Raw genomic sequence first — 21,861 nt, forward strand, 5'->3', positions numbered from 1 at the left:
TACTTGCCCTTCATTTTATGTTTTTGATGCCACATTTTACATTGTTTTTCCTTGTGTATACGTTAACAAATTATTGTAATTATAGTTATTTTTACTATTTTTGTTTGTCAATCTTCATACTAGATTTGGTATATGACTTACCACCATTATAACATTAGAGTATTCTGAATTTAAATAATTACTTATCTTTACCAATGAGATTTATACATTTCTATATGTTTTCTTGTTACTAATTAGCACCCTTTTATTGCAGCTTGAAAAAGTCCCTTTAACAGAGTGGCCTAGTGTTTAGGATTCCAGACTTTCACTGCCGTGGCCTGGGTTCAGTCCTTGCTTGGGGAACTGAGAACCCACAAGCCACATGGTGCAGTGCAGCCAAAAAAAAAAAAAGTCCCTTTAAAATTTTTTGTAAGGCTGTACTAATGTTGATGAACTCCTTATTCATTCAGCTTTTGCTTGTCTGGAAAGCTCTTTATCTCTCCTTCAATTCTGAAGGACAGCTTTGCTGGGTAGAGTATTTTTGGTTGCAGTTTTTCTTTCAGCAGATTGAATATATTTTGCTGTTCTCTTCTGGCCTGCAAAGTTTCTGATGAAAAATCTGATAGTCTTATAGGGGTTTCCTTGTACATAACAAGTTGCTTTTCTTTTACTGCTTTTAAGAGTCTCTCAAATTAAATTTGACAGTTTAATTATAATATGTCTCAGTGTGGGTCTCTTTGGATTTATCTTATTTTAAAGTTTCTGGGCTTCTTGGATCTGAATGTCTTGTTTCTTTTCCCAGATTAGGGGAGTTTTCAGCCATTATTTCTTTGTATAAGCTTTCTGCCACTTTCTCCCTTCTCCTTCTGGGATCCCTATAATGTGAATATTGGTCCACTTGATGGAGTCTTTTAAGTCATCTTCACTTTTTCTCATTGTTTTTTCTTTTTGCTCTTCCGTTTCGATGAATTCCATTGCCCTAAGTTGGCTGATGCTTTCTCTCGCTTCACCTAGTCTGCTGTTGAACTCCATTATTGTATTCTTTTTTGGTTTTTTAATTTATTTACTTATTTTTGGCTGCGTTGGGTCTTTGTTGCTGCACGCAGGTTTTCTCTAGTTGTGGTGAGCAAGGGCTATGCTTCATTGCGGTGCATGGGCTTCTCACTGCGGTGGCTTCTCCCACTGCAGAGCACAGGCTCCAGGCACGTGGGCTCCAGAGCACAGGCCTAGCTGTTCCATGGCATGTGGGATCCTCCGGGACCAGGTCTCGAACCTGTGTCCCGTGCATTGGCAGGCGGACTCTCAACTTCCATTATTGTATTCTTTAGCTCTGTGATTTGTTTGGTACTTAAGATGTTATTTTTTAAAAATATTTTTTTATGTTTGGTACTTTCTTATATTTTCTCTTCGTTAAAATTCTCACTTTGTTGAAATTCTCATTGTTCTCCTGACCTCAGTGAGCATCTTTATGCCCATTATTTTGAACTCTTTATCAAGTAAATCCTTTGTCCATTTCATCAAAATCTGTTTCTTGAGTTTTCTTGTTCTTTTGTTTGGAACATATTCTTTTGTTTCTTCGTTTTCCTGACTGTGTTGGTTTCTGTGCATTAGATAAAACAGCCACTCTCCCAGTCTTGAAGGAGTAGTCTTGCATAGGAGATGACTCTTATCATTCAGCCCATCCCTAGCTCTTGGTTGGCTCTCAAATCTTTGTGTTTGTCCAAACCATTTTTTTCATTCTTAATGGCTCCTAGTAGATTAAGGTGTGCCACAACCCTTTTTGATGTGGGTTTTTTCTCATGTCACTCAGCTAGTGTCTGGATTCCTTTCAGAGGGAATATTCTATATTTAGTGTTAGGTTTCAGTGTCTGTGGGAGGAGGTGAGTTCAGGAGCCTCTATTTTGCCATCTTGAACTGGACCATCTCATCCCTGTCTTTATACTTTAATAGCATTGTTACTTGTCTAAATATACTATTGTTTTATGTTTTTTTAATATACAGATATATATTATTCTGCAACTTTTTTTCTATTAACATTGTTTTAAAAATCTATGTTGATACTTCCAGTTCTTCATTTTAACTACTGCATAACTGAGTTCATACAGTGTACCCCATTTGTATGAGTATGTATTTTTATTTATATATATGTCCCCCCCACCATTGCAGGACATATAGATTGTTTCCAGATTTCATAACTGCAAACAGTTCTGCAATGAACAACCTGTAAATATGTGCAGAAGTTTCTCTAGGATCTATATCTACTAGAATTGCTAGACTGAGGAGTTTACACTTTTTCACCATTGCCAAATTCCCCTCCAAAGTGATTGCACCAGTTTGTACTCATATCAGCAATGCATGACAGTTTCTGGTTTGCCACATCCTTGCAGATATTTCCTACTGCTTGTTCAAATAATTATCCTGTCTTCCACCAACTAAAACTTTGCATGTTTTCCATTCACTTCTATCGACTTTGGTCATCCCTTGTTTCTCTAGAAGCAATCCATTTCTCATCCAAAATTTCCTTTTCAGTTTTGTTTTGTTTACTCCAAGAGTACTTCTTCGTTCTCTTGATTATTTCATCTGTCTTCGCTTAAATTTGACTCAGGTAATCTCTAGGAACCGTCATCCAGTAACCTACATGTTTCCCTGACATGTACATTGTATCCCATCTTAAAAACACATTATAAGTTAAAATGTTATTTTTATTGGCTCTTCAGTTTCTAAAGAAGAATACATTGTGGACATAATAAAAGTGTTATTAAAACATCATTTAAAATAGATCGTGCAAGTCAGGTTAACATCTTTAAGTTTTAAATTAATTTGAAAGATTTGAAATAAAAGAGAGTGAAGAGAAAAAAGCTCAGGGACATTTTAATTTTCTGGGAAAATTTATTTAGAAGGGTATCAAATAAATTTCCTTGACCTTAGAGCTATATTGAATTATTTGCTTTTCCAAAAAGGCATGGAGTCCCCCTCCTCACAATTAGCAGATTCCTGAGCATATTTATAAACGGTGGAACATAAAAAGGTTTGTGGAGGGACGTAATTCATTAGATCTCTTAGGCAGTATGGAATTAGGAGGGCTAGATGGCTAAGTAGGGAAGAACAGGACTGCTTAAAACTGCTAAGCTACAGTAACCTTTGCGTATAAGCATTCTGCTTTATAAGGATGTGTACATGTACTTACAGCCCCCTCCTCAGGACCTAGATAGGTGAAAGGATAGCAGACATACAGCTCAGGTGGCTTTTTCTCCACCACCACGAGTGTGCAGAGGCATTCCACATGTTGCACAATTTTCAACCCAAAATTGAATATAGAACCTTAGTACTTCTTTGAGACATTTTGAGTACACATTATGTGCATTAGTCCGTTTGCTTGGTGTGATTAAACATATAAACAAACAGAAATTAGTTATAGGAGAGAGTACATTTAGCACATCCATAGTCTCTTTGGATTTGGTAACAGTCAACTGTTTGGTGCCCACTTAACATTTCTGACTGTCAGAAATTGATGGTACATGTCTCTCTTGTGTTGTAGGACTTGCCATGCATAGAAAGCCACCCTCCAGAGCTCATTCACTTTCTCCATCTCCAATTAACAAAAACAAACAGTTCCATATGGAGAGAAAAAGGCAGCGAAAGCCAAAAGAAACAGATATCCGCCGATTTCAAGCAAAGGTATATCCCATCACTTGACTGCCATTGGGCAGCAGGCATTACCATTTACCCTTAGCCAGATGCTACAGTGAACATGCTGTTGACTAAAGGCTTAAAATGCATTTAATATTCTTGAGCTGAGTGGATGACAAAATTATGTGACATAGCTTTTACGTCCCCCATTAGGGAACATAAAACTTGTACTCATGAAACTCTAAGAAAACTAACCTTATTAGATACAGCTTAGTCAGTACTCTAGTGGGTTAAGAAAGTATATCAGTGTAGACAGGCATTTTCAGAGAGAGCTTTAGAAATGAAGAGAATTTGAGGTGGATTAAATGTGACTGGCTATTTGAATTACAGATAGGATGAAAATGCCCAAACAGGAATGAGACCCCTCCTGTTAGGGTTCAACAGGAGAATGTATGATTACTAAGGAAGACTTTCTACTGTGGAATAGGGATTTTGAAATGTAGCATAAATTTAGAACACTTAAGTTGTTTGCTACAGTATGTTTTATAATGGTGAAAACATAATTTAGATGTCTTAAAATAACATGTAACTTCAACTCAAACATGTAACTTCCACTCAAGTGTGTATCAAAATAGTTACAGGAACTGTGAGAACACAAAAAATATGTAAAGTTGTGTTTTATGTCCCAATTACATATCTGTTAAATAATGTATATTTAATGATATATATAGCCTGAAAGGAACTTTTAAAAAGTGAATGGAATGGCAGAATCTTAGATTGATTTTTTTCCTTCATTTTCATTTGTATGTTTTTAATAACTATAATATCATATGGCCTTTACCCCTGTAGGCAATAACTGAAGCATTTGAAAAGGAACTAAGAAGAAATAAAGTTCAAGAGAATATTGGACCTCTAGGAATAAATGACAAGGAGGAAACAGTGGGTAAAAGTCTCTACTGTAATAAATGCCATTTGATCAGATCAGTGTAAAGTACAGAGATGATCTTCTTAAAAGGAAAAAAATCAACAGGGCCTTAATCATTATTAGCCCCTTAGAAAAAAGCAGAATTTCATTTCATGATGTGGGATTTTCTTTTATTCATAGGTAGGCAAGTTGCTAAAATGTGGCAAGACATGGTACCCAAAACTAGTATTTTTCCCTCCTGCCTAAAACTTCCATCAGTTTTTAAGGGCTTCTATTGCTTATTAGTTCACCAAGGCTTTAAAAGATAGTCTAGGCTGACAAGTTAAAGAGGGAGAGTAAAAGAAGACAGGAAATCCCAGTTGCTCCATGCCTGGTTGGAAGACACCCAAAGCATAAGTTTCGTTGCCTTTCAAAAGAATAGTTACAGAAGCTAAATGAAAGCATGGAGAAAATGCTTAATGCTAAAATGTTCATAAACAAAACAGGATATAGCATACAGTGTGGTTAAAACTAAACATCGTTTAAGAACTTTTTTAATCTACGTTTAAAAGGTTGTCAAAAGAAGCAAGTACATCAGAACATCATTAGTAGTTGTATTTAGGGTGTGGGGCTATGGCAACTATGAAACTTGAAAAAGATTCAGTGCTTTTTCAAATTCCAAAGGATGCCAGAAACTAAAGAGGCATTTAACTTAGAGTAGGTAAATAACCAGACTGTAGAAATTTTTTTTTAGTTAATTAATTTATTTTTGGCTGTGTTGGGTCTTCATTGTGGTGTGGGACTTCTCTTGTTGTGGAGCATGGGCTGTAGGTGCATGGGCTTCAGTAGTTGTGGCACACGGGCTCAGTAATTGTGGCTCACAGCTCTACAGCACAGGCTCAGTAGTTGTGGCGCACGGGCTTAGTTGCTCTGCGGCATGTGGGATCTTCCTGGACCGGGGCTCGAACCCATGTCCCCTGCGTTGGCAGGCAGATTCTTAACCACTGTGCCACCAGGGAAATCCCCAGACTAGAAATTTGAAGTAAGGTGGTTTGGCTGGGGATTATGTTAACTATTTTTGTCCCTATGTAATATTTAAGATGATGTATGAAAGTTATTAGACTTCTCATTTCTATTCTGTTTTATATCTGCTCCTAAGGAAAAAATATACAGAGAAACTGTTCATAAAGGAACTCCAAAACATAGTCAGCCCTGGAAGATTTACTCTAGAAAAACCACAACTCCAGGTCCAAGAGGTGGCTTGCCAAAGCCAAATAAAGCAATTCCAAGTAAGAACCACAAAATTGTACTTTATGGAAAACTGGCATCCTTTGAAAGTGTGTGCTACATGCCAAGGACACAGCACTGAGAACCAGCATCTACCAGTCAGCTGGAGAAAGTTCCCTCTTCTCTCACTGCCATATGCTAGATTTCTGTAAAAGAGAGATAAAACTCTTAATGAGGCATTTCTCTAAAACACTTTTTTTTTTTTTTTTTTTGGCGGTACACGGGCCTCTCACTGTTGTGGCCTCTCCCGTTGCGGAGCACAGACTCCGGACGCGCAGGCTCAGCAGCCATGGCTCACGGGCCCAGCCGCTCCGCGGCATGTGGGATCTTCCCGGACCGGGGCACGAACCCGCATCCCCTGCATCGGCAGGCGGACTCTCAACCACTGTGCCACCAGGGAAGCCCTCTCTAAAACTCTTAAATATATACCAATATATTGGCACCAAAGGAATGTGATGGCTATGACCAGCTGTTCCAGCTTTAGCTTCACTCTGCTCACTCATGCTGGTTGTCTTTTGTTTCTGGGAAGTTGGTAGAACCAAAGGGGTGCTCCAAAGCAAGCAGAGGGCCTGTCCAGCTCCTGTTACATTGACAGTTGGTGCCAGGGTACAGTTTCAAAGACCACTGGCCTTCTAACTACATCCCATCAGACAGAGACTAACACTCCTCAGCCCTCCTGGGAGGCAGTTTGACCACACACACAGCATCCACCCCAGGCACTGAATCAGCTGAGCAGTTAGGATGGACTTCACAAAACCAGCATGTCATCAGTCAGAAATGTTGAGGTTATTTTCATCCTTACTAGTAATTGGCTATCCCAATCAGAGAAGGAATGCAAACGTAATAACACACTTTTAGAATTGTTCTTTTCAGGCTCAGAACCACATCACTTAGATAAGCTTTGATCTCGCAGGAAGGTGGGATGAGATTTCTTCTTAAAAGCTGTCAGTGAGTTTCTCAGATTAAGAGCATCTTTTTTTTTTTTTTTACCTTGCAGTGAAAGTGAATGAACGCAGTCTCCTGCCCCTGATGCTGGAGCAGTTTCCGTTCCTCTATGTTTCTGGTCAAACACTAGGCAAAATGTGGAGACAGCAAATTGCACAGGTTGAACAGCTCAAAAAAGAGGCATACAGAGAAAATCGATCAAAGAAGAAACTTCAGGATGAAGTAAGATAACTGTCAATCACGCATAGGAGTATAAACCAAAAAGGGGCAGAGCTTATCCTTGATAATCTAGCGAATAGAATTATTAACCTCGTTCCCTTGTATCCCACTTAAAGATAGAAGAAGCCTTGAGAAGGCACGACCTCCTTACTGTGCTTATCAAGAAAGAATATGAACATAACAAGAGACTGGTAAGTTATATTAATTACTTTTATTTGTACCAGCTGGGCAATATCCCCACTGACTCATACCTCTTACACTTACCTGTGGAAGCATTTAGGTCTTTAACCAAAATTGATGAGAGGGTAAGGTGCTAGATACTTTATATACACAGTTTCATTTAGTCTTTATAGTAACATAATAGAAACGTTTTCTATGAAATGGAAAACCTGAAGCTTTGAGATGTTAACTTGCCCTGGGTCCCACCATAATCAGCAAGGGCAAGGTTGAGATTTTAATCCAGGTTTGTCTCTACCTCCAAGCCTCTTCGAGGTACCAGGTGGTTATAACTTAGTGTTTTTTGTCCTCCTTTCTTTCTCAGGTCCCAAATAGAAAGCTGAGGTTGTCTATGCCTCCATTATGATTTGGACTGAGAATCGTACATAGTACAACATTATCCTCTGAGTATCATGAAGGGGGAGGACAGAGATCAAAGACAATAAGCCAGAGGAAGAAACTTGAGTCTAGAGATAAGCAATGAGAACTATAATTCTAAGCAGTTTCAGAGAAAGAAGGGGAAGCCATCAGGAACTGCATGTGAGACTCTGGTGTGGGGAAAAGAAAACAAGTGTCTGGACACCTAGTTGAAGGCTTTGTGTACATGACTTCATTTCACCCTCACTACTTTGCTAAGATATCACCTAAGTTCCTTAGTTTTGATATAGATACTTCTGTTAACTCAAGCTCTGCTTGAACATCTTTGAGGGTGCCAGTTTTCTACTTCTTTTAAGCAGGCATCTGGGTATGGCTTAGATGACTCCCTGGTGAAAAGGGGAGATGAGATTCTCAGTCCATGAGGATTGTTGCTGCTCTCTGCAGCCTTGGGGGCTTATTGGGGCAGCTCTTCTGTGTGTTTTTTGTTTTGTTTTGTTTTTTTGGCTGCGCAGCATATGGGATCTTAGTTCCCTGACCAGGGATTGAACCTGCACCCCCTGCAGTGGGAGCGTGGAGTCCTAACCACGGGACTGTGGGGCAGCTCTTCTGACTGAGGTGATGAACCTACTAAAGACTAAAGGATTTCTGGGGACGGACAGGCTTTCACACTCTATGCCCAGCTAGCAGGCTACTGGCCCTCCATACCCGGCCTGAAGACATCGTGTTGGGGAGTGGGACAGATGAGAACACTGGAGTCTGTCTTCCTCTCGTCCTTACCTCTTTTTCCCCTTCCCTTTCTTAGCAAGACTTCAAGGACCGCATTCACAGGCAGAAGTTGACCCAATCAAAGATAAAAGAAAATCGGCAGCAGACTGTTCGTGCCCGAAAATATTATGATGATTATAAAGTTCAGTTGCATTCAAAAATGATGAGAATGAGAACCCGGGAAGAAATGGTAAATATTGCTTTTCTGTCCAATCCAGTTAAGAAGGTAAATTTTGTCTGTTACCTTTTAGGACCACCTTCTTTGTGACTCTTGTCCCAGTGTGAATCCAAAATCCAAATGCAAGTCCAAAATGCTGGCTAGAGTTCAGACTTGCCCACACCTCATTTTATTACCCCCATAGTGCATCCCAGTCTACTCTGTCTCTACTGCCCTTGTCTTTTTTTTTAATTGTTGTTGGTTTACAATGTTGTGTTAATTACTGCTATACAGCAGTGATTCATATATATATGAATATAATATATATATTATACATATATATACATGTATATATTATACATATATATACACACTATTTTTTATATATTCTTTTCCATTATGGTTTATCGTAGGATACTGAATATAGTTCTCTGTACTATACAGTAGGACCTTGTTGTTTATCCATCCTATATATAGAAGCTTGCACCTGCTAACCCCAATGTCCCACTCCATCCTTCCCCCAACCCCCTCCCCTCAACCCTCTCTCCCTTGGCAGCCACCAGTCTGTTCTCTATGTCTGTGAGTCTGTTTCCGTTTGGTAGATAGGTTCATTTGTGTCATATTTTAGATTCCACAGATAAGTGGTATCTTATGGTATTTGTCTTTCTGACTTCACTTAGTATGGTAATCACTAATTGCACCCATGTTGCTGCAAATGGCATTATTTTGTTCTTTTTTATGGCTGAGTAATATTCCATTGTATATAAATACCACATCTTTATCCATTCATCTGTTGATGGACATTTAGGTTGTGTCCATGTCTTGGCTATTGTGAATAGTGCTGCAGTGAACACAGGGGGTTCATGTATCTTTTCAAATTAGTTTTGTCCGGATATATGCCTGGGAGTGCAATTGCTGGATATGATAATTCTGAGGAACCTCCATACCGTTTTCCATAGTGGCTGCACCAACTTACATTCCCACCAACAGTGTAGGAGGGTTCCCTTTTCACCACACCCTCTCCAGCATTTATTTGTAGACTTTTTAGTGATGGCCATTCTGACTGGTGTGAGGTGATACCTCATTGTGGTTTTGATTTGCATTTCTCTTATAATTAGTGAAGTTGAGCATCTTTTCATGTGCCTCTTCATCTGTATTTCTCTACTGTCCTTATCTTAATGTGAGGTCTTAATTCCCTCTGATGTCCCAAGTGTTGGTACTTCTGCAGGACACCTGCTTTAGGGGTTTGGGAGCATGTTGTAAGAGACAGGAATTTAAGGTGTGATTAGATGACCTCGGATTCCACGCAAAACCTGGAAAATAATGTAGGACAGATATACTGTGAGATCTTTCCACAAGGTATTTGCTATCTCATCCTAATCAAGCTTGGGATTCCAAACTAGCAATAAATTTCATCTCTAGACTAAAACATTAAGGTAATTATACTTAATGGGACTCAATACTCTGAAGTGGGTCATACTATTATCCTCATTTCTAGAGGACACTACTAAGGCTTTGAGAGGTTAAGTAATTTGACACTAAGGCAATACTGCCGGCTGATAAATGCATGACTGTACTTTAGTAAGAATTCTTGATCAGTCAGTGGAGGACAAGTGAGCATATCCGAATCCTTTGAACAGTTTGTGTACCTCTGGCCTAGTCAGATAATAACCACATGGCCCTCAGCTGTGTACATGCAGTGTTTGTTTCTACTCTAGGGTTCTTTTCCTATATACATGGCTGCTTGAGAGTTCTTTTCTGAAAGTAGTTAAGAATCTTTGGGATACAGGAAAAGATGCTGAATACCATTAGTCATTTAAGAAATACAAATCAGACCCACAGTGAGGTAAACTCTCACCCACTAAGATGGCTAAAATAAAAAAGTGCTGGCAAGGATGTAGAGAAGTTGGAACACACATGCAGGGCTGGTGGGGTTATAAAATGGTGCAACCACTTTGGAATACAGTCTGGCAGTTCTTCAGAAGGTTAAACATATGATTCAGCACTTCTGTTCCTAGGTAACTTATACACAGATGTTCACAGCAGCACTGTTTATAACAGCCAAGAAGAGGAAACAACGTCTATCAGTTGGTGAATTGATAAAGTGTGGTATATCCATAGAGTATTATGTGGCAATGAAAAAAAGAATTTCATAGTGATTCCTGCTATAATATAGATGAACCTTGAAAAACTATGCTAAGTGAAAGAAGCCAGATACAAAAGGCCACATACTATATGATACCATTTATATGAAATGTCCAGAATAGGTAAATCTGTAGGCATAGAAAGTGGAGTAGTGATTGCTAGGGGGAGGGGGAGGGGGAGTGGCTGCTAATGGTTATGGGGTTTCTTTTTGGAGTGAAGAAAATGTTCTGCAGTTAGTGGTGATGGTTGCACAACTCTGAATATAGTAAAATCTACTGATTTATACATCTTACAAGGGTGGATTTTATAGTATGTGAATTATATCTCAATAAAGCTGTTACTTTATGCTGACTGTAGTTCACATAGATTTTTTACATACCTCTAGTTGGGCAGAATTTTATTCCTCCATGAAAATTCACCATAACTATCTTTCTGACTAAATAACTGGCAGATATTTAAGAAACTGTTTGAAGAAGGTTTACAAATTCAAAAGCAAAGATTACGAGACCTAAGAAACTATGCCAAAGAAAAGCGAGATGAACAAAAGAGACAGCACCAAAATGAACTGGACTCAATGGAGAACTACTATAAAGACCAGGTGGGTTCACTGCTGCTAGTTTACATTCTGACGTGCTTAATCCTGACTGCCTGGTGTCAGACATCAGCTTAGTCTGAACAAGTAAGCCTCCACATATTAATTTGGAACTTGTCACTATACAGGTTGGACTGACTGAAATTTAAGGTAAAATAAGCTAGTGCTTGACCACAGTATAGAATATTGCCCTATTTCCATTAAAATAAAGAAGATTTTAAGCCTATGAACATAAGAATTGTTACATTTAGACTACAGACAAATACAAGGTTTTTTTCTCTTCCCTGTAAACAGTTTTCATTGCTGGCAGAAGCCATATCACAGGAACGTCAAGAGCTCAAAGCCAGAGAGAAATCCCAGGCCCAGGTAATCATTAACAAGATAGAAATCATTTATTTACATTTTTAAGAAATGGGAAACAACTGTACTACACTTTTTAAGGGGAATGGAGAGGATACTAATAAGATCGATCTACGATTCAAAACATGTATTCTGTGATTTTAACTTTACCTGTTCAGGTCTCTGTAAGAGCTGCTGAGAAATTATTAAAATTACTGCAGAAGCTTGATGAGCAGGAAGGTGGAGAGGGAATAAAAATACATGAGGGCCTGGATCGATGTTGTGAATAGCAGGATGACATGAATTCTCTTTTAGATGTTGTATAAGGTGAAGAGGGAACTGAGATCTAAGATGGAGAAGGAAATTCAACAGCTGCAGTACATGATAACACAGAACGACGATGATGCTTTCTTCCGGGAATTGGAAGCTGAGCGCTTCAAATCTCGGCTTCATCTGGCTTCCTTTCAGTACAGTAAAAATCCCTTCCTATGAGGCCAGACTTCCTAGGTGTGGACTTTACTGGCTCAGTTCTAGCTCTGCCTTGGTAAACAATCTAACCCAGAAGAATCACTTCTAAATAACTTACCTATATACTGACTAATACTTTTTATGAAATAACTAACTTTGAAAATAAAAATTTTCTTCAAGTTTATTGCTTTGAATTTATGACCTAAAACTTTAAAAGAGGTGCACGAAAGCAACTGAGCAGCCAGCTTCTGAAGCCTATTGCTGTAGGTGAACAAAAACAGTAAAAAAGAAAAAAAAAACACTTGAGGACCCCAAAAAAAGATCTCTAAATCAGAAAAGAGCTGAAGTGTGGGCTTGTCATTAGAGGTGAGACTTACTTAGGGTTAAACCTTAAAGATAGGATGGTTAAGTGTGTGTAGCTTTTTCACATGGAGGCTAGAAGATGAGAATTTATGCATTATGGCTTCTATCAATCAGTTGGGAGGGGTGACAGGTGTAAGGCCCTTGGTGCTCAAAAGAGCACTAGTGATTGCAGGTGGGAAGGAGGCATAATGGACTTGAAGTGGGCAAGAGTACACCCTATTTCTAGTATGGGGGCAGATGGGGAAGAAGAAAAACCCACTCAAGGGTGGTGTCCTTCCTGGAGAGGAGGGCTTCAGTGAAGGCCAGGAGCTGGAGGGAGGCTTCAGAGCAATTGAGCATATGGGGAGTTACTGATCAAAGCCAGAGAATGGCAGAGGGCACCAGAAAAGGATTGGAAGGGAGAAGTGAGGCTCCCATTAGGGCATATAGGGAGTAACGTATGAAAAATAATAGAGGCCAGGAGGCATGATGGGGTGGGATCTGATTATCCTGCAGAAAAGAGTAGGCAGCTGTATCCAGTGCTATGGTCCCAAGTGCTGCCCTTTTGGAATGGCAGCTGACAGTGTAGGGCCTGTAGGCAGGCAGGGGCTTCCTGAGTTAAAGACTTGGAAGATGGCCAAATTTGGAGCATCATGAAGGAAAGACATGCAGATAGCTGCAATATATATATAGTGACAAGTCAATCAGTGCAGGTGAATGGACAGGATGGGGGAAATGCACAAGAGCTAGAACGTAAGTTCTAAAAATGTTAGAGAAAAATGATAAAGAACTTCTACATAGAAAGATATACACACAAGGGACTTCCCTGGTGGCACAGTGGTTAAGAATCCTCCTGCCAGTGCAGGGTACACAGGTTCGATCCCTGGTCCAGGAAGATCCCGGAAGATCCCACATGCCGCAGAGCAACCAAGCCCGTATGCTGCAACTACTGAGCCTGCACTCTAGAGCCCACGAACTACAACTACTGAAGCCAGTGCATCTAGAGCCCATGCTCCACCACAAGAGAAACCACTGCAATGAGAAGCCCGTGCACTGCAACAAAGAGTAGCCCCTGCTCGCTGCAACTAGAGAAAGACCATGTGCAGCATCGAAGACCCAATGCAGCCAAAAATAAATTAAAAAAAAAAATACACTATATCCTTGGGTAAAATGAGCAAGTCTTTAAAAAGCTATGGTATGAATGGGTATCATATATATAATGCAGTAACTGGCTCTGTGGCACAATGGATAGCGCACTGGACTTCTAGCTGGCCTTGTGTGGTTATAATGCAGTATAGTCAATACAATGTAGAAAAGGTCTGGAAGAACAGTCCCCAAATGTAATAGTAGTTGTGACTCTGGTAGATTATATAAACTTTCACTTTGCTTAATATACTATTTGAATTTGTTATAAAGGCATCATTACACTTGTTTTATTTTTTTTTTTTAATGTTTTAGGAGGACTCTTCTGCTAGCTCTTTACCAAACTAATTAACTGGGACTAACCAAAAAGAAGAAAAAGTGAGGGAATTTACCAGGAAAGGGATGGGACTGCCAAGCAAAGGTCATTCTTTATAGGAGAGGAAACAAAAATAAAAGATGCCAATGCATTTTTGAAAAATAGAAAACAAATGAAGTGGTAACTAACTCAGCAAGTGGAGGGATGTTGCTATCCAAGTACCAGTGGAGAGAGGATTGTATGTGAATCCAGTTTGCCCAGAAGAACCCAGGAAAAGCACATCATAGTCATGCATTTGAAAAGTTACTTAGAACTATAACTTAACTATAACTGTATAGGGTGGGGGTGGAGGTGTTACAGAATGAGGTGGTTGGTGTGAGAACTAAATCTTTAAATATCCCCCACCCCACCCCCCCAAAAAAACCAGATTCTAAAATTAATGAAGTGCGCTATTAACCATATCATTTAGAAATACGGAAATACCAGAAGAGCTGACAGAAAGTTTAGGAATAGTAGCTTCTGGAAAGCAAGACTAGGGATGAGGGGAAAGGGTGATGAAGAGTCACCCTCCCCCAGTTTTAATGATATAATTGATATATAAACTTACACAGTTTTATATATCAGTGATTTGATAAGTGTACATGAAATGATTCAAGTTTAGTTAACATCTGTTACCTCACACAGATTTTTTTTAACTTGTAATGAGAACTATGTTTTTTTTTTAAACTATGTATGTCTAGTTGTATATATGCATTACTATATCAGGTGGGGCACTGGAGAAATTACCTGCCTGTCCTATAAAATGTAAGAAGGAAAAGAGAACCTGTGTTGAGGTAAGGCAGGAGAATAGAACCTTTAGTGAGGGAACTAAGGGTGTAGAGGAAATTTATTCGCAATGGAAAGAGGCATCATGTTGAAAAACGGTTAGGGGGAGTCTGCAATGGGAGAAAGAGACAGGCAGGGCAGACAGAAGATGATGTCATTAAGAGAAATGGTATAAAGAAGGAATCCAAAATTGGGGTTTAAGCTGCATCTTATAGAGTAATCTATTAGATCCCAAATCCAGACATGCTGAAAACATGTTTTATCTGGCATTTCAAGCCATTTGAACCATTACCCAGAATTTGACTGATGTGACCAGTTTCTTATATTAAAAAAACATTAAATTTGAACTGCGTTTAAAACTTTGCCCCCTGAAGAACAAAGCTGGAGGCATGAGGCTCCCTGGTTTCAAACTATATTACAAAGCTATAGTACTCAAACAGCATGGTATTGGCAAAAAGACACAAATTAATGGGACAGAACAGAGAGCCCAAAATAAACCCACAAATATATAATCAATTAATGACAAGTGAGCCAAGAATATACAACAGGGAAAGGACAGTCTCTTAATAAATACTGTTGGGAAAACTGAACAGCCATATGCAAAAGAATGATGCTGGACCACTGTCTTAACCGTACACAAATAATTAACTCAGAATGGATTAAGACTTTAAGACCTGGAACCATAAAACTCCTAGAAGAAAAAGGTGGTAAGCTCACTGACATCAGTCCTGGCAATGATTCTCTTTGGATTTGACACCAAAAGCAAAAATCAACAAGTGGGACTACATCAAACCAAAAAGCTTCTGCACAGCAAAGCAAACCATCAACAAAATGAAAAGGCAACCACTGAATGGGGGGAAATATTTGCAAATCAGACATCTGATAAGGGATTCATATCCAAAATACATAAAGCACATATACAACTGAACAGCAAACAATCTAATTATAAAATGGGCAGAGGAACCGAATAGATGTTTTTCCAAAGAAGATATACTGAGGGTCAACAGGTACATGAAAAGGTGGTCAACAACATTAATCATGAGGGAAATGCAAAACAAAACCACATATCAAAATCCCAACGAGAGATCATCTCATAACCGTTTGGCTGGCTGTTACCAAAAAGAAGTGTTGACAAATATGTAGAGAAAAGGGAACCCTGGTGTACTGCTGGTGGGAATATAAATTGGTGCAGCCACTGTGGAGGTTCCTCAAGAAATTAAAAACAGACCTAACATATGACTCAGCAATTTCACTTCTGGGTATTTATCTGAAGAAAATGAAACACTGACTGGAAAAGCTGTCTGCACCCCCATGTTCACTGAAGCATTATATACAATAGCCAAAATACGGAAACAACCTAAAAGTCCACGGATGAATGAATGGATAAAGAAAATGTGTATGTACACACAATGAAATATTCAGCTATTTTTTTTTAAAAAAAAGGAAATCTTGTCATTTGCAACACAATTGACCTTGAGGGCATTATGCTAAGTAAAATAAGACAAACACCATATGATCTCACTTATATGCGGAATTTAAAACAACAAAAACAAACCCTCCCACGCCCCAAAACCAAGCTCATAGATACAGAGAACAGACTGGTGGTTGTCAGAGATGGTGAATGGGCAAAATGGGTGAAGGGAGGCCAAAAGGTATAAACTTTCAGTTATAAAATAGGTCATAGGGATGTAATGTACAGCATGGTGAGTATAGCTAACAATGTATTGCATATTTGAAAGTTGCTAAGACAGATTTGAAAAGTTCTCATCACAAGGAAAAGAAAATTTTATGACTGTGTGGTGATGGATGTTAGACTAATTGTGATCACTTCACAAATATCAAATCATTATGGTGTATACCTGAAACTTATATAATGTGGTATGTCAGTCGTACCTCAGTTAAAAAGCAAAACTTTGTCCTTCTGGTGTCGATGGTTCTCCACCTTCTTGCCATGCCAGCATCGTCTTTGGGAGGAGTGAGTGGTCTCAAAGATTGAGTGTGACGTGCTCTCCATCTTTACTTTCCTGGGCTGAAAATCAAAAGACTTCATAAACACTTAAGTCAGCAGGAGGAAAATCTTGGATGGATCGCTTACCCACCCCACAGGCTGCTACAGTTGCCTCTCCACCTCCTTTGCTTACAAAACACTGTAAGAGAGAAGTGGGGTTTACAGCTCAGACTATTTTGATAACCTAGATCAAACCAGCCCAAATATCCACAAAAGGTATGCTAGGATCTGAGATGTCATGGGGAAAGGGGGATGGGGGAACAAACCAGCTGTTTTAAAAACCAAGTCTGGGATGTGAAGCCTTGCTTAGGTGAGGTATTTAATCCTGTGCTCCCATCATGACCAACTTCTTTGCTGTACACAAACTGAGTTCTGAGTACCTCAGTTTGCACTTCAGCGTCTACCGAGATACGCTAGAAGCACTAGTTTGGAAGTTCAGTTTTTTAACAACCATCCAAAGCTAATCCCTAAAGCTAGTACAGAGCTGGACACATAGTAGGAGCACAGCATGTGTAGGAGCACAGCAGATAATTTGCTGAGTGGACAAAGAACAAGTCACATTTAGGGCACATACCTTTTAATGAAATATATCTTTAAAAAATCTGATCTGTCTAGTTTTCTAAGAATATTAACATAGGGATTTAACCCTTTTTCTGTATAATTACCTCATTTCTGCTATGCACATACTACAATAAGCATTTGGGATATAAAGTACAAATAAATGCAGTGGGTGCAAAGGTTAACATTCATTATAATGAAAGGACAAATCTTTCAGGTCACCACAGAGCAGAAAAATGTCACATATTGCTCAAACTTTTGGGTAATTTATAGGTGATAATACTAAATCTTTAATGTACTAAAAATTTATAAATTTTAGATCACAACCAATTGTAAACTGGCAATGCGAGGCAAAGCAAAAAACTACATTGCAAAAGGATGTAAAAAGTGGACCCCATGCCTGCTTTTGGAACTTTAACACACCACTGCTTCCACTGCATCTCCCAGACATTCCTCTCTGTATGGCCTGTGCTGTGGAGAGACTTACATGGACTATTCTTGACGAAAAAACATCGTATCCAGTTCTTTTTCCACCCACATATTTAGCTGGACTTTAATCCACTATATTTATAGAATTGTGAATCACGACCCAAGAAGTCATGGCTTCTTGGAAAAATATAACTGACTTCTGCGTTTCATTTTGAGGATTCTACTGCTCAACACCAAGGTAGCAAATGAGGCCCCAGTCATAGCTCTGCCCTCCAGAGCCTGTGACAGTTGTTACAGGCCATTGCCCACCAAGAGCCACTGCCAACCTAAGGATGTGCCATGGCAGGAGAAAACAAGCACCTTCCCTGCTCAACCTGGAGACAGAAAGGGGGTCCTGAGCCCTCTGAGGCTCTACCACGTGACAAAGGCATCAACTAAGGAAGGCCCATGAATCTTAAACTTCACATTTTATGGCTCGTATGCTGTCACTCTTATAGACCCAATCAAATTTCTTCAAAACAATTCATTGTAAACTCAATATTCTTTAAAAACTTTGATGCTGTGACAGTGCAAACAGCATTCATTTTATTGCTCAACTTCGGCATGGGCACATACATAGTTAATTCTTAAAAACCATTTATACAGATGTTATTGATAAAGCTCATGTAACAACTGAGTGAAAATACAAAGAATATCAAAGCTAAAACACTCTGTAATAAATACAATGAAAATGATAAAACTTTGTTTTTAAAGTCAGTTTGAGAGAAGGAAGAATATTACATTAAGTGAACTAATTACATCTAGAAACAAAACAACTCAGCATTTGGTACAATCATCATCCTAATGTAAGTACATTAAATACTACAAATGGCACCCATTGACTGTGCTGCAGCCTAAAGACAGAAGCAGGAGGAGCTGCTCTATCAAACTGTAAAGATGTCTGGAACAATCTCTTAACTCCCATCAATGCAATCAGCTCGATGCACCAGAAGTTCAAGCAGACTTAGTGTTGTAAAATAAAGCAAACTACCTTGTATTTAAAAGAAAGGAAACTTGTGCTCTGGAGTGTAATTACAAGGGAAAAAAGACTTGGTAAAAACAAAACCCATTCAGGGCAACAAACTATGTGCAAAACAAAATGTACACTATACACAGCACTATTTAAAAACTCTTTACACCAAAGAACTAAGACCCTCAGAAACAAAACTCACCTCTGTATTGCATATGAGCTCTACAAAGTAACCATTGTTCGTAAGTATTCATGATAGAAAGGCAATGTATGGAAACATGACATCACAAATCTGAAATAAAACTAGAGGATGGATTAGAAAAAACCCAGCTGAGAGGGACATGTGGAAATAAATATTCACATTACACATGAGGTGCAAGTCCAAGGTTCAATGATACATTGGCACGTTTTGTTTGCTTAGCACCTATTTGGAAGTGATCAGGTAACATAACTTTGAAAATGAAATCTAAATCATCCTGTTCTTATAAATTATGTTGGTGATACCATAGACTGTAAGGGAGGGTAATTTCTTTCTTTTAAAGCTCTATTAAGTCATTATTATAAAATTAAGAAGGCACTCAAAAAGCGATGGCATTTGCCTGCTCTATATTGTACATTAGTATGAGAGTAGCATTTCATTATTACTGCATCCGTCAGTTATGATTTCTCTGAAGTGTTCATCGTGTACTTACTATTACTGAAAAATTATAATAGGCACAGTTACACTGCGCTAGTGCTTTCATATATGAGAGAGATGGACCTGCAACCAATAAGGTACTATCGTGAAAGCTGAAAACTACTGATGATCAAACAGTATGTTTTAAGATGTTCTTCGGTACTACTAAGAATGCAGTAGGAAAACAAAGTGGGAAGAAAAAGGTCAGCATAAGCACATCGCCACTACACAGTTACGACTGTAACCAGCTTGTATGGCTGCCAAATTTGGCTGAATGAATGAAATAAATTTAAATACTTAGAAACGACAGGAGTAGTTCTCAACTTTTTTTAAGCAGCAAATTTTCCACCTCTTATTCTACCCATCCCCCCACCCCTCCTAGCCCCCATGAAAGCTTACGTGGAATTCCAATGTATATAAAAGAGAAAAATCGGAGCTGCTCTGGGTAAAGAGGGGTGGGGAGTTGGAGGCCCCTGCTCAAGTACCAGCTACGTTTCTTCTCCCTCTTTCTTTGTCCCTCCTCTCTTAACCATTACTTCTGAGGCACCTCTGAGGAGCCCCTTGGCTCCAAGAACACAGACTGAAAACCAATCCATCAAACGAAAGAACACAAGGGGCTTATTCACTTGATAATTAAGCTGCAAAATTTAAACAAAGCTATCTCATCAAAATTGCTATTCTTGATTTCACAACAATGTAAAAAAAAAATAGTGCAGATTTCTGATATTTGAATTTAAAAATCCACCCATGATTTCAGATTTTTCCAATCTCTCACTCCAGAACTGTGGTTGCCTTCTGGGTCATGCAACATGCCACACACCTTGAAAACTAAATATGGATATTTCAAAATCAAATGCTGATCTTCACCACCAAGCGAACTGGGATTCCCTTACCTCCAAAATCACTCTTCAGACGGAAAGTATTGTCTGTGACAGAGTCAGAATCACTTATTAGTAATCATCCCTGCCCCACCACCCCACTTGATTTTAGGTAAAAGCAGGGTTTTCTAAGCTTGCTAAATAATCTTTAGAGCAAAATTTTTCCTTTTCGTAATTTTATCTGCTTAAAATATGAGCAGCTAAACAGAGATTCAGGATGGTTTACTTGATAGAAACTTACCATAATTAAAACGTAATATAAGTTAGGTGCACTTGTCACAGGAGACTTTGGTTTATAGAAATAGTATATATATATCAAAGATAAGCTGACCCAATAAAAGAATGAAAATCCAATCCCATCCACATGATCTGAGTAGCTATAAAAATGCAGTATTTCCATTTAAGATGCAAAGTAAATGCAAAATACCCGATCATATTCATTCAAGATAAAAAATTAAGATTTTTTTTAAAGTCTCTTAAAAACAGGGAGCCCCTGAATGCATCTTATTGTAGCAAATAAGCTACTAAGTTCAGACTAAATGGTTGCATTAAGAATTGGACAACCAAAATTATATAGCTGTATTCCATGGAATTCATGCTTGAAAAATATAAAAAAAGACTCACTTAGGCTAGGTTGAAACATATAATGCTTTTAAAATATAATGCTTTGCTATAGAAAAATGTAATTAAACATGTAAATGGCTTAACTTTTTAAAGATTCTTTTATAGCCAATTGTTTACAAAGTTAGAATAATTCAAAATAATTTTATTTTTTTTTTTTTACAAAGAGCAAGTACAGGAGCTGTTCAAAATCATGTATTCAACCAAAATGAAATGTGACTTGTACCGACTGCTGAAGTTGTCTTGATGTTTGATAGAGTTGAAATCTGTGAAGCGATTTGAATAGATTACCTTTTATAAAAATAGTAGTAGTCTTTAAGTGTAGAATACTGCCTAACTCTGGAAATGTAGGAAAAGTCAGCATTCTTTAGGTTCAAGATATTAATTTTAAATAGCAGCTGAATGTGGCCTCATGGCAAAGCATAAAGACCTTTTTTTCCTTGAAAAGGAATTTCAGAATTGTCCTTTCCCCTCACAGTATCCTAAAATTTTTTTTAAAAAGGGGGGTGCATTTTCCTGTATGTCAGCGTTCCTTGAAACTCTGCTGAAAGGAGGCTGTCAGTCAGGGTATAATTAGAGTCCTGGGTAAATCCTTGAAGTTGTCATTCCACAGCAAATCCACATGTTTCTTCAATGGCTGTTAGCAGCTTTTCATATAACTTTTCATAGCTTTCATAGGGCGGAATGTCTATTCGATTGAAGCTGTAATTAAGCAAATCAGATTTTACACAGTTCATTCAAAACAGTTCAACTGACCTAGCAAGTGTATACTAATTCGTTTACCCTAATACAGCCACATTACTCTGTGTCACATAGAAAATGACAAGAAAAAGGTTATATTTCTCTCAAGTAGAGATTATTGCTTTGGGGTTTTCCTATCAATTTCTGGATAATCTTAATTCACTTAAAAGGAATGATAAGCAACTCTTTTAAGGGTCCATTTAGTAATAAGAACAACAGACGAAATGTCAAATCTGTTTGGAACTAACAGCTACATACATGGAATGAGAGACAAAAGCTACAGAAATAACT

At 38.5% G+C, this 21,861-nt stretch overlaps 2 protein-coding genes across 8 annotated transcripts in view; one reads left to right on the forward strand and one right to left on the reverse strand.

Moving 5' to 3' along the window:
* CEP95 (centrosomal protein 95) overlaps window positions 1-12,208 on the forward strand; it is a 59,460-nt gene extending 47,252 nt beyond the window's left edge. For 5 of the 6 annotated variants that reach the window (XM_032616015.1, XM_032616014.1, XM_032616016.1 and 2 more), the window contains 9 exons: window positions 3,518-3,657; window positions 4,459-4,548; window positions 5,673-5,802; window positions 6,798-6,967; window positions 7,081-7,155; window positions 8,361-8,513; window positions 11,077-11,223; window positions 11,512-11,583; window positions 11,872-12,208. In XM_032616015.1, coding sequence (XP_032471906.1) covers window positions 3,518-3,657; window positions 4,459-4,548; window positions 5,673-5,802; window positions 6,798-6,967; window positions 7,081-7,155; window positions 8,361-8,513; window positions 11,077-11,223; window positions 11,512-11,583; window positions 11,872-12,048 — 1,154 coding nt within the window. In that variant the 3' untranslated portion in view covers window positions 12,049-12,208. Of the gene's footprint in view, window positions 1-3,517; window positions 3,658-4,458; window positions 4,553-5,672; window positions 5,803-6,797; window positions 6,968-7,080; window positions 7,156-8,360; window positions 8,514-11,076; window positions 11,224-11,511; window positions 11,584-11,871 lie in introns of all 6 variants that reach the window. The other variant, XM_032616017.1, reaches the window with a different exon arrangement.
* A 5,977-nt stretch (window positions 12,209-18,185) lies between these two features.
* Window positions 18,186-21,861, reverse strand: part of SMURF2 (SMAD specific E3 ubiquitin protein ligase 2) — a 159,879-nt gene continuing 156,203 nt past the window's right edge. For both annotated transcript variants that reach the window (XM_032616027.1, XM_032616026.1), the window contains exon 19: window positions 18,186-21,531. In XM_032616027.1, coding sequence (XP_032471918.1) covers window positions 21,432-21,531 — 100 coding nt within the window. In that variant the 3' untranslated portion in view covers window positions 18,186-21,431. The remainder of the gene's footprint in view (window positions 21,532-21,861) is intronic.

The sequence above is a fragment of the Phocoena sinus genome, chromosome 20 (assembly GCF_008692025.1).
Source record: "Phocoena sinus isolate mPhoSin1 chromosome 20, mPhoSin1.pri, whole genome shotgun sequence".
Classification (NCBI taxonomy): Eukaryota; Metazoa; Chordata; class Mammalia; order Artiodactyla; family Phocoenidae; genus Phocoena; species Phocoena sinus.